The sequence below is a fragment of the Anser brachyrhynchus genome (assembly GCF_964034855.1).
Source record: "Anser brachyrhynchus genome assembly, chromosome: 3".
NCBI lineage: Eukaryota > Metazoa > Chordata > Aves > Anseriformes > Anatidae > Anser > Anser brachyrhynchus.
Window position 1 is genome coordinate 91,533,835 of NC_137696.1, and position 13,650 is coordinate 91,547,484.

Below are 13,650 nucleotides of genomic sequence, written 5' to 3' on the forward strand. Positions count from 1 at the left end.
CAGGAGACTTCGGCATCATACCCCAGTTTAGTAAGATAAACTCCGGTGTTTGGTTTGGCACCTGCTGAATAGCTTATGCACTGCGTACCAGGAATATTTAAGTAGGCTACATTCTTTTGCTGAAAAATTCTTTATATTGGTGAACAGGAAATTTCCTATGCTGCATCTAGAAAGTAGGACTAGTTGCATCAATACAGAATACATTAGTAATCAAGCTGCTTAGTCTAAAATTCTCTGTGTTGTTTGCTTTTCACGGATTTGCTTTATGATGATGAATAGCTTCTTTTCACTAGAAAGTTACTTTTGAGATCCACAGAAATAAAAGAGAGGTTTAATTAGAGAAATATGATGAGAGAAGAAGTCTCCTGTGGGCTTGGAACATTTTGGTGGGATGGTTGATACATTTCGTAAGATTTGGAAGGAGAGAGTTTTCAAATTTGTTCTCTTACAGCTGTGCAAACAAGTAAGAAACAACAGTAGTGCTATATTTAGGTATGCCGAGTATATAAGAATAGCACATACCATCCTTTTTCCCTTTTTGAATACTGCCATTTAAAGACCTTTGTCATGTGTCTTGAGGAATAGGGGACAGATACAAAAGACACGGGACTCTAGTTTGCCTGGATGATTACCCAAGTACAATACATAGTCTTTGTAATATTCTGTTTTTAACGCGATAAAGAATATTTGTGTCTGGGTACTGCCACAAACATCCAGAAGCAAAATCTTGATCAAGATTAAAAATACAATTTCCTGGAAAAGAGCGCAAATTATTTTTTCCACAGATGTCTTTCAGAATTGTTGTTTTGATGGAAGGCACAGTGCGTGGAGCAGTTTTCAAAGGAAAAATATTCTGCTTTTGTAAACAATGTATTTTTGAAGGTTTAGCAGAAACAGTAAACGTAGAAGGAACTATTTGTAGCCTGAGCCACTCAGCTGAATTTGTTGTTGTTGTTAAATAACAACAAAAACCATTAAGGTGTAGGAAACAATTACCACAATGTTGAAAGTGTAATTTAAGTTGCTATTATTTTAGAAGGGTCTCCTAGAAGCCTCTGTTCCTCTTCCTGCCAGTTGGGATCTGACAGTGCATTGACTTCCATGCTTTCTGTAACTGCTGTGCCCTTTTTTTGCTTTTCATTGTGCCTGTCAAATACCCCAAAAAGCAAGTTTATAAGAAGTTTATGGTGTGAAGTAAAGCTTAAGAGTCCTCTATTTAAAAGAAAAAAATGCCGTATGACAGTAAGAAAATTCAGTAACAGTTAATGTAGAAACTTGGCAGATACTTTTTATGGTATTTTATGATACAATAGTTTTGTGAAGCATGTGGAAATACAGATATTAGTGTTTGTCTTTATAAACGTATTTTAAAACTTATTCAGGGCTCTTTACTCTTTTTTGTTGTTGTTTTACGCCTTTGCACTTAAGCTATTCTTCTTTTATCCTACTTGATAGAAATCTCATGTTTATGGTTTGGGACCTTTTTAGGGGATTTGTATTTGGTGTGCATTATATTTAGAATATACTTCTTTATAAGATCTTTGTTCTAATTAGTTTCAAAAAGCTCAGTTTTGCATTTCACAAACATTCCTTGAATGTAAGTGTAAGATTTTTGGCTTCTTTATTGCAATAGTGGTTTATAATAAAAGCCCTCATCCAAGTGGTATCAGGATCAGGTAAAACAAACAAGAGTCTAGTCTGTGGAAATTTGTAATGGATGGGTTTGAAAGGATTTGTCATAAGCACTTGAAACATCTATTTTTAGTTTGTTCTTGTCTTTGTTAGGCTGTCTGGTGGTGTGGAAACGAACACCAAGATCTTACCAGTAGAATAGCCAGTAGCTGAATTTTCCTTCTAGAATATATATCTTCTTCAAAAAAGATGCAATTAACTCAATTTAGTGATGGCTGATTGTTATCTTAGGGTTGTCTTACAGTGGTGAAGGAGCAGGTGTATTAGTGGGATTTATGTTACTGTCACTGAATTGTGCTGTAGTGCAATGATTAATAGATGGTTTTGGTTTTGCTATTGATGTTGTTCTGATTTCACATGTGCAATCTAGGATATTGTGTTCATATTGAAAATGGTGTTGTAAATCCTTTCCCACTTTTTCTGTAAATGAGGAAAAGTTTCTGTGATGCCTGCTCTGACTGTCCACTTAATTTTATTTGAGAATCTGTGACTTATGCAGGAAAAACAGACAGCAAAGAATTGGTGATAAAAGAGAATACATGCATTACATGACAGCAATACACTAGCATTTTGACTTCTAAAAGTCTTCATAACTTCTAAGATAACTGTCCCATTTCACTCTTAGGTCTACTATTTCCGACAAGGTCATGAAGCATATGTTGTAATGGCTAAGAAGAACAAAATATATAGTATTAATCCCAAAAAACAGCCATGGCATAAAATGGAATTACGGGTATGATTTCTTTTTCATTTTTGTTTGGCATCTGAATATAAAAATAAGTTTGGAAACTAACTGTAGAAAGATTCTTGATACATATTTCTAATAGTGTGCTCTTAATATTTTAGATAGATATAAGGGGAAAAAGTTAACCTAATAGTCAAATGAAATCAAATCTTAATCTGTACTTTTTCTTTGAACCATTTTAGCAAGTTATGCTAAAATCATGCTTTATCAGTTTATGCTGATTTTATGTGTACTTTGGTTACATCTCATAACATTTTTCAAACAAGTTACGATACAAAATAATAATTTGGTTTGAAAGACTAAATTTCTAATATTTGATTTTGACATGTTTTGGCAGAAATCCGGTATTTTCAGTATACCTATATTTTCACGTTTCAGAAAGTTGCTAGTCATTGTAACTTCCGTGATGGTATGTAATATTTTGTTGATTCCAGGAGCAAGAGTTGATGAAGATAGTTGGGATTAAGTATGAAGTGGGATTGCCTACACTATGCTGTCTTAAACTAGCTTTTCTTGACCCAGATACGGGTAAACTAACTGGAGGATCATTCACCATGAAGTAAGCACTAGTATATTCAAATTACTTTTTTTGTAATTTGGGGTTGTTGTGAAAGTCAATGTCATGACTGGAACTCTTGCTTTTGAAGTTTTGAATTCAAAATGTTAAATTATGCTTTACTTTCTGCTCTTGCTATTGTATTGCTTATTAGTTTTGTGTTCTGTTGTGATTAGGTACCATGACATGCCAGATGTCATAGATTTCCTAGTTTTGAGGCAGCAGTTTGATGATGCAAAACATAGACGATGGAATATAGGTGAGTTGTGTGGGTTTGTTTGGGCTTTTTAAGGGTTTGTTTGTTTTTACGTCTCCCTGGTTTCATGATAAGTTATTACAAAGTAGGTTGTGGTAAATAAATCCTTAATACTATGCTGGAAATGGAGGAAAAGCTTTGGCCATATTTGGATATGGAGTCCCACTTAGTCCTTGACTGAAGCTACAGGAAAGCAAACAAAATATTAAAGGTGTTTTGTAAAAGAAAGTACAAAAACAAATCTCAGTTGTGTGTTTGCAGGGAGGAATGAAGAATAAATTTTTAGAAATCTGGTGTTTATTATGATGTTCATGTGTTTATTGGTAACTGATAACTTACTTTATCCTATCTATGATTGAAGGCCCTCTTAAAACTTCATTGTTATTAGAGGTTTTTTCCCCAGATTTTCAGGCCTGCTTATTTCTGAAAATACAGAAGCACTTTCTCAACCATTTGGTATTTATATTCTCTAGACTGCACAAAGACAATGCCTTTCCCATCTATTTTTGACTTGTTTGAGTAAAGCATTGTATGCTGGAGAATGTTAATGACAGGCAAGTCCTCCAGTCAGATCAGCTTCCTAGTCATCTTTTCTGTGCAGTAGAAAAGATCACCTTTTAACAATGAAATCTAACTAGGGGGAGAAAAAGGTACAGTACAGCAAAATGATTCTCTAAAGTTTTTTTTGTTTGTTTTTTTCTGGAGGTCATGAAATACATGTTCTTATTCCTACGAACATCCTTAGATTGTCCCTGAAACTTAAAAGATTGAGCAAGTATTACTGATTCTTCAGAGTTCAACACAAGTTCTGTTTCCCTAAGAGAGAAATTTGGTTTTGATACTATGTTTGTAGATTTCCAGACACCTTTTAAGTCCTCTCTAGTATCTCAGTATATTTTGTAGTGACAAGCTCCTGAAAGTGAAATATCGATAGCCTAGCTTTTTTTTTTTTTTTAAACCAATTCTCAGTGTTAAACACATCTTCTGTAAACTAGCAATGATTGATGTACACATTCAATTCCTTTGGCTCTCCTATTCAGGAGCTGTGACTAGCATATACACAGCTGACTTGGTGGCACTTTTTACTGCTTCAGGCAAAGCATCATATAAAAGAGTGGAGGATTTTATTGTAACAACCTGATGGTATATCTGATAGCCTGTTCAGAAGGAACTGGTATAATACATGTTTCTGCAAATACACTGCGTCCCTTCATCTATACGCATTATTTCATTTTTTATGTCCTCTCCTAAGTTCATTGTGACTTAAGTAGCCTGACGAAGTGGCACAGATGGATGTTAGATGCTCTTTCTTACTGATTTTTACCTGATTTTTCTGCCAGAAAAGATGAATTGATATCCTGTCCTTTGCACATCATGACATCCTTGCTTAGTGTGTGTATGCGTTCACAGTATATAAATTACATAATGCCCTATTAATACTTTACATTAATTTGTCAAAAAGAACAGCTAGCCTTCAGATCTATAGGGAATATGGATAAAGACTCTTGGCTTCTGAATCAGTAGGAAAAAGTCCCTCAATTTCCTCTTTAAAGATCATTACAGCTGAAAGATCCCTTAAGTGTCAAGCTTGGTTAACACCTACTAAGATGCTTTGCTGTTTCTTGATAGGTATGGATCTGTGGTCTCCTCTGCCACAATGTAAATGTTTTCCCACAAGTTTATGGCAGCAGTAAAAGAATGAGTGCCATACCTCATATACGAACAGCCTAGCCAGAAGTCAATTGTCATGACAGAAATTCAGGAGTAGTGGAGGAAATTTAAATTGTTAGCCCTTCTATCAAGGGCTCAAGGTTCTGAGCACAGATAGCATCTCCTTCCTAGGCTGGCAAGTATATTTCCAGAAACTTGAAGTGTGGAAAGTGTTTTTGTAAGCACCAGGAGCATTTATCAAGCCTTCAGTGCAAATAACTTGAGTTTCAGGTCAACACTAATACAGAGTTTGTAACTCTGACAACTGTGTTTTAGAGTTCATTGTTCAGTTCCTCTTCTGGGTGGTAAGAGTGGCGGTAAAATAGTCTCCTTTTGTGAGACCATACAAAATGGTAAAGCAGAGATAGCAAAAGCACTGATAAAATTGTTACAGCTCTTCCAGGAATCTTCTGAAACACTACCCTGGTCTCTACTTGACACTATAGATACTTTACTAGTGTATGCTTCTTTACTTGGAACAAACCCTGCCCTGTTTTGTTGCAGTGTATATCAGAATATATAAATGTTCCATGCAGTTCTGGTTTGTTTTCTCAGGACTACCGTCATTATCATTTCTTATTCCTTTATGATTTCTGCCACTTAGCCTGCAAATCAATGTTTTTAGAGCTACTCTTTAGAGAGTCACTGAATATTAAATTTTCTGGCTCCACTTTAAGTCATTAAAATATTGATCTCTTAACGATCGTTGTTGGTGGTGGGCTTTTTATGTGTTTTTTGTTTTGTTTTTGTGGTAGGCTTTTGGTGGTGGTGGTGAGAGGAAGAATATTTACTTATCTGCAGCATTTATATTTTCTAATACTAAGGGATCCTGTGATTTAAATGTATGAATCCTTTTAAAAAGAGCACATTTCTAAAGGTTGAGAAGTGTTGGGTTCTTATTTCTACTCAGATTCTATTTATTGCATATCATTGTCTTATAGTTCAACTAGAATACAAATATCTGGGCTAAAACCTATTCTGATAGGATTCCTTGAGCTTTTGCTATACATATAAGATGGGTGTACATAGAAGATAGGTGTACATGTCTCTTTATGTGTCAGCTACTTTAAGTTCAACATATATTTTAAACATCCACCAAGCTAACATCATCTGGTGATACTCGGTTTTGGAAAATTATGCTAAATCCCTCCATTAGTTAGAAGTTTCCATCTAATGTCCACATAGATGGCTTTCTTGTATCCCACCGATAAAATGACACAGAGGTCATTGGAGAGAGATGGTGATTGAAGAAACTGTTCTGTGAGCATTTTCATTCACATGCACTTATTTTAGCATTCTTATTTAGCACTGGAATGCTCTGGCTTTTGAGAAATCCAAAGTGACTGCCCGTGTATACAGTCCTTCAAGTGCTTAGCACTGGAAAGGCACTCACAATTGTTATCTACTCACATTTCTTTGTAAAACTGGTTGGGAGGCTGATCTTTAAGAGCTCTGCTGACTAATTTATTCCTTTAAAATAGATCATCAGCCCTTGTTTACATTTCTGATCTTGCTTTTAAGATATTTGTGGTATGAATGACTTGGTTCTTTTACATTCAGCACAACTAGGGCATAGTGGGAGTTTTGTGTTTGTCCTAGAATTACATAAATGGAACTAATCCATTAAATTAAAAAAAAAATAAATCCGTGAACATTTTGAGAATATACGTAGTTGCTAATAATTCAGACAACTGCAGCAAGAATTTGAGCAGAATGTTGTGTTTTTTTTCCCCCTTTTGTGGACATACCGGGGAAAAAAAGCCCTACAGAGGGTGAGAAAGTATCTATAGACTTCAAATCCCATGAAAACAAAAAAATGCTGGTCTAGGAATCTCAGATTTAAATTCCATTTGTTCTTGGATTGAATTAACTGAATGTTCCCCAAAAAATGTTGTTTCTAAATTTTGTAGCCTGTTTTACAGAAAAAAGTTAGAAATTATGATGTGTGTAATGTATTCTGATGTCTAATTTTTTTAATAACACTTCTGACCTTTTTGCTCAGCAATATGAATACTTTGCAGTAGTGAAACCTTTTCAAATCATCCTAAGTGACTTTGCTAACCTTTTGAAGAAGCATTAATAAATTTGATTCTTCTATCAGTCACATTGCCTACATTAGTAAAGGGAATAATTGTCTAAGTTGTGTTTAGAAGTTGTTTATACACACAGCTGAAGAACACCAGGAACCAAGGAGGATGAGCTCAGCAGCATGTAAAAGTATTCCCTGTACAGGGGTGTCAGTGTGCAGTTATTTTAAGATAGTGTGTAGTATTTAATAGAAGTAGATAGTGGTTTTAAAGATATAACATTTATATCTTTATATAACATTTACATGAAATATAACATTTATATGAAATATAAATATATATTTATATAACATTTATATGAAATTAAGAAATAAATTCATATAAAAAAGTTATGTGGATATATTTGCAAATCATCAATTGCTTCTATTTATGCTGATTATTAACTGTTTCATTTAGGTTTAAAGGCAGCATTCAGAAATAATTTAATAGTTTGTTTTTTTTTTTAAGAATATGATTCATAGTTGCCTGTCAATGCTGCAGATGTTTAAAAGGGTTTCTGTACTCAAGATCTAGCTGAAAGTATCTGAAAACTGCTTTTCAGAGGAGGAGGAAGGAAGGAGCCTTGTACTGATGTAATTATTTTGTGTTCTTACCTAGGTGATCGTTTCAGATCAGTAATAGATGATGCTTGGTGGTTTGGAACAATTGAAAGCCAGGAACCTCTTCAGCCCGATTATCCTGACAGCTTGTTTCAGTGCTACAATGTCTGGTTAGCAAACTTATCTAAAATCTTTTATTTTAATTAGATATTTCATTTGAAGTACTGACTGAGCAACTTCCTTTTATTAAATTCAATCATGCATCTCACTGTACCAGTTTATTTTAATATCTCTAATAAATAAGTTATGTTACAGACATTAAATAATTACTTTGTTTAAGCCATATTAGTAGATAATTTAAATGTGGTTATTTTTAAGCTGGGACAATGGGGATACCGAGAAGATGAGTCCTTGGGACATGGAGCTGATACCAAGTAATGGTATGGTACATTCATAATTTAATTTGCTTTAAGAGTTTATATGAAGAAGTAAAAAAATGTTGTGTGATTTCACCTGTTAAGGAGTGAAGTACCACAAACCAGTCGCATCTAAATAACGTTGTGAATTATTAAAATAAATACGGATCAGCATAAACAAACTGTGATCTTTCCCTTAGGAAAGACATACAACCATACTTAGGCAAACAAAACGGATGTTAGATTTAACCACTAGATTTAACCATCTATTTTGAGGTACAAAACCTCAAAATAGATGACATAGAGCTGCAATTAACTTCTCGTACAGTTAGCTTTGAAGATAGACCTGTGCCCATGTCAGCTGTAAGGAAGCTGACTGTTCTGCAAGCTGTTAGCCTGCCAGCAGGTAATCAATGCATGGAAGACTCAAGATGCACCAGTGAGAGAGTTTGATAATAGTAGGATTTGCTGCCTGTCTGGTTCAGAAGTTGTTGCAGTAAGGCATTGTACAGAGTGGGCGGTATAACATGGGCACTGTTTACAGATCATGATGAGAATATTATATTTCTTATTTACTCAGATTTTTTGAAGATTTTATTAAAGTCTGGTTAAAAACACACACAAAATCAGCCTCTTTTTCCTTGTGTTTTCCCGGAAGGTTTTGACAATTTTGTCACCCACAAGTAACCATAAATATTTTTTATTCTTTTAAGTTATGCACGTTTGAACTTTTTGTTGAACCCTTCTTCTAATTTCTAATTCTAATTTCAACCCTTCTTCTAATGAGTACCTCTTACAAGTCAAATACAGAAGCTAGTGTGATAACATGACTAAAGTAAGTAACTAAAACGGGCAGACAACAGAACCTGAATTTGTTGCTGTGTCCATAAATACTGATTTTTGTTACACCTCCTTTCAAAAAAACAAAAAGCTGTTAAAGAGGAACACTGTGCATCATTCACTGAAAATCTAGCTGTTACATTATGAATTAGTCGAAGTCAGCAGGCCCTTAAGAATGCCAGGGTGATGGCGTTTCAGTTTGCTTGCTCAGTAGCTCTGCTTTTAGCATTTGACCTTACAAAACTGGCAGGGTAGAACCACTAAATGGAGACTGTTTTGTTGTCTAATATCAAAGCCATTATCTTAAATTCCATCTGAAAATCATCAACCGCAAATCCTAGTTACATTACCAAGAATTTAGGGCTTTAAGAAAAACAAGCAACATGAACTTCAGTTATGATAAAGGATTACCTTAGTTGGTTCTAAAATAAATTCTACGGTTAGCTATTTTGAAGAAAGTAAATCTTGTTTAATGGAGGACTTGCACACCAAATTGCATCATAAAGATTTAAATTTTACATACAACAATAGAAGGGATACTGAATGCGTCAAAAATGTTTTTGAGCAAATCAAGAACTATGCGTTTGTCTTGGTTAGTCGAAAGATGTTATGTATATTTGAATTATTTTTTCTTTGTTATGTGGGTCTATGTATTTCACAAGATAGAAAGATTCGTATTTTATTTAGTTTTTGTGTTACATTCTAGCTGTATTTCCAGAAGAACTAGGAACTAGTGTTCCTTTAACAGATGATGAGCGTAGAACACTGCTCTACAAACCTCTGGATGGAGAATGGGGTTCCAGGACACGAGATGAGGAGTGTGACAGAATTATTGCAGGGATAAACCAACTCATGACTCTAGGTAAATCCTGGATATTATGAGAAACATTTTTGTATTACATTTTACTGACTATGCTCATGTATACTTCTGAAATTACCAGTATCACTAACTGTTATGTTGTGAAAAATTACACCTTTTATTTCCTGATTAACTGGAACAGAACTTTCTCATAGCACATTTTAAATGTTTTGTATAGTAAGTATACATAAAAGCCTACGCTTTCTCTTAATTTCAAAGGTAACTATAGTTTTTTGGTAGATAATATGACATGTACTAGGGGTTTGGATCTTGGTAAAAACAACTACTTGATTTTTGACATTGTGAAGTACAGGCTGAATCACAAATCTCTTGTATGTTCTGTGATAAGTCGGCAGTCTTGGCTCTTTGGGTAACAGTGGTCATAAATTACATATATATAGGTTGTCACAGGTGATTACTTTTATGATTTTGAATTACTCAAAGTGACAAGTTTCACAAATCCCAGAAAACTATTGAAATACTTCTAATACCTAAATATCCCACATTATGACTTCTTTGGTGACACAGTTAGTAAGAAGCTTGCTTGTGCTTCCAAAAGAAACAAAATACCTACATAGTGAAGTAATCTAAATTTACAGAATGACATTAAAAAAATGAGAAAATGAAGATTTGGTTGTTTTCACTGTCTCATCTAAGAGTAACAGTTTTACATTTTGTGTTACATTGTATGGCATACTGCTTAGTTTAGGATTTGACTATAGCATATGTGGTACATACTGGTCCAAAGCAGCAGTTGCTAGAACATTCATAAGAGTAAGTAAACAGCTTTTAGAAGAAGAGCAGTCTGTTTAGCAACAACAATTTTTCTGTTTTTAAAGACATTCAAGGAAGACTTTTAAAGGCTTTTGATGCTTTTCTTTTACCACATTTTCCCTTGAGGTATAAAATGTTCAAATGACATGTTTAAGCATGCGTGATGCTTCTAAGCACAGGAGGAAAAAAAGGTGTAGGTGTATAGACTTAGCTTTCTCAGCAGTCTTCTGGCATTATGGTGGATTGGTATGAGATGGCTTCTTTGCTCTTGGAGGGGACAGGAGATTGTATTTTGAGAGTGATTTTTCCTCATATCTTAATGAGATCGAAATACTACGATGACATTTATGGTGAGAATTTAATGAATTGCCTTGTTTGAAATTGGAAGAGTGGCAATATAAAACCAAATGAAATGAGCCTGTCTTGTAAATAATAATGCTGAATTGCATATCTTCGTAATGTATAATTTATACATTTAATTTTACTTTTCAAATGTATATTTTGCGTGGCACTTCATGCACAACAGAATGGGTACTCAGTACAGCGATTGTACTTGCAGCATACCTGTCAGCAAGCACTTTAATATTACAAAATGTTCAGAATATCTAGAGTGGTTATTGTTGTTGGTTTTGGGAAAGTGCCCTGCATTTCAAGCATGAAGAAAAATCATGTACTGCTCAGGGGGGAATTCTTGAGACTCCAAAAGGACTGTTCTGTGGTATATAACTTTGATTCCTTTCAAATTCTGTGTAGATATTGCATCTGCGTTTGTGGCACCTGTGGATCTTCAAGCTTACCCAATGTATTGCACTGTTGTGGCATATCCCACGGACCTCAGTACCATTAAACAAAGACTGGAAAGCAGATTTTACAGGTTAGATTCAAGTCTCAGGTACTGCTGTGAAATACTGCCAACTGTGGTTTTGGTAGCTGTTCGTCTCATAATACCTGACTTGGAAATGGGTACAGGTGTGCTCTTTCTGTTTGTCTAATCCTTGACCTAGGTTTCTATCTTATAAGGTGTGTTAAAAAGGATTGAATATCTCTTCTCCTAAATGCATTTTAGAATTATGTGGTGTAAATTCCTGATTATGCAAATTGCTCCATGCCAGATTCAAACTGCAAAACAGTGAGTGCACTTTATCACTTTTTAAGGCTTTTTTTAGTAAGAGAAACCATAGGCACATGTAATGTGCGTTTGTCCTAATAGACTTTTTTTTGTTTGTTTTTAAATTTGCATAAGACATTAGATGAAAAATAGCTGTTTAAATAATTGGCCTTGAAATTTTAAATGGCTGGATAGCAACAAAAATAAGTTTTAACTTTTTGATACAGTTTTGATCTTTTCCTAAAATATGATTGCAATTGCTGTATTTTATTTGCAATAAATGTTATCTGTGTAGGAGCATGTTCCTTTAATATACTTCTGTTTCCTTTGGATCTTGGAAACTTTCTGGTTTGGAAATTAGTTTCCCTCTAATACTTCATTTGCAGGATACAAGTGGATAATGTTTTCAGCCAAATTTCAATGTTAATTTGTAGCACTTCAAGTGTACTAACTGGAAATAGCATTCTAAATTAAAATCACTTTTCATTTTCAAAAGTACCCCTGGATATTATGTTATGATGCCGTAATGCACATACATTTTGTTCCGTGTTAATTGTGTGATAAGATATAATTCATCTTTGACTTCTCTAATGTTTTGCAGTCAGAGGTGGCAAGGAATTTTCAGTCGCTTGTGGGTTTTTGTGTTTTTTTTTTTTTTCCTCTCGTCAAAAACATTAGCAATTATTTTTGGTCGCTATCATACCTTCTTCACTAAATCACTTTTTACTAGTTTGTAGGATTGCCAAGGCATGGTTAGATGCTATTTGCCTTGTATTGTGCTTTCTAGTGATTTTTTTTCTTTAATTTGTGTAGGAGGGACTGTTCAGATTGCTTGAGTTGTCTTAAGTAGCTTTTCATGCGGCTTACCTTAGAACATTTTTCCTCTTCTGAAGCAGGAGTGTTAGGCTGCCTGAATGTTTTTGTTTTTTTTAACAAAAACAACACACACCAGGAGAAAAAAAAAAAGAAAAAAAGATTCCCTGTCATTTCTGGCATCATGTAGAACTAAACATTGGGCTCATAAAAATGATAAAATGGTATCTAAATGCTTGTGCTACTTTAAATATGTTAAATGATCCCCCACTTCAGTCTCTAAAGCCCTTGTACAGCATTTCTTTCATTATATTTTCCAGTATGAACATAGAAGGTGGTCTGTATTTCTGATTTCTGTGCTGTCAGAGCTTTTATTTGAAATAACGTATTTTCGTTTTTGTTGTATCTTTTTTAGATTGATTTTTTTCACTTTTTCTTTGATTGTGCATTGTTTCTCACAGTGTTGTGGCAATTCTGTAGTTAGGTCATTAAATCAGAGTTATGTGAGAAATGCTGGTCTTGTCTACCTATCAGAAAAAAATATGTACTTTTAATTTTTTTTTTAATTTAATAAATTTAATATATTTTTTAATAAAAAGAGCCTGAGGAAGCTGCCTTCTGCTGGTCATATAGGGCAATATGTCTGTGCCTGTATGTTTTCTGTTTTAATGTCAAAACGTGGTGAATGGGATAATAAGATTTAAAGAAGAACTATTTAATACTTCTCCTGTTTTGTAATACATTTTCAGAAATGTAATCTTTTTGATACTTTTTTTTCCTCATCCCTTCTCCACTTCTTTCATACACAGGCGACTTTCTTCATTAATGTGGGAAGTCCGATACATAGAACATAACACTCGCACGTTTAACGAGCCTGGAAGTCCTATTGTAAAGTCTGCCAAATTTGTCACAGATCTTCTGCTGCACTTCATAAAGTGAGTTGCTTAGTAGGTCTACTATTTTTCTGCCCCTGATCAAGGTACTTGGCTTTTTGAAATACTAATTTTAAAGTGAGGTAGTTCTGCAGCTTGAATAAACCAGTTGTCTGCTGTTGGGATAGAAAAGAAGCAAGTTTGTGTTTACAAAACAAGAGTACATAAGGTTGCAAAACAAGATGAAGTTTTATAATACATTGATTGGTATAGATTGGCATTTTATTTCAACAGTGTATTTTATAGACTTTTTGCTAAATAATAAAAATGGGTCTTAGTATCTTCATGGAACAATAGATATATTTACAGGTAAGTTAAGAGCT

General features: G+C 34.2%; 1 protein-coding gene across 2 annotated transcripts in view; it reads left to right on the forward strand.

Annotated features, from left to right (window-relative positions):
* PHIP (PHIP subunit of CUL4-Ring ligase complex) overlaps positions 1-13,650 on the forward strand; it is a 115,175-nt gene that overhangs the window by 85,365 nt on the left and 16,160 nt on the right. For both annotated transcript variants that reach the window (XM_080585979.1, XM_080585980.1), the window contains exons 25-32: positions 2,318-2,425; positions 2,872-2,996; positions 3,170-3,252; positions 7,644-7,755; positions 7,964-8,025; positions 9,548-9,703; positions 11,228-11,348; positions 13,205-13,330. In XM_080585979.1, coding sequence (XP_080442105.1) covers positions 2,318-2,425; positions 2,872-2,996; positions 3,170-3,252; positions 7,644-7,755; positions 7,964-8,025; positions 9,548-9,703; positions 11,228-11,348; positions 13,205-13,330 — 893 coding nt within the window. The remainder of the gene's footprint in view (positions 1-2,317; positions 2,426-2,871; positions 2,997-3,169; positions 3,253-7,643; positions 7,756-7,963; positions 8,026-9,547; positions 9,704-11,227; positions 11,349-13,204; positions 13,331-13,650) is intronic.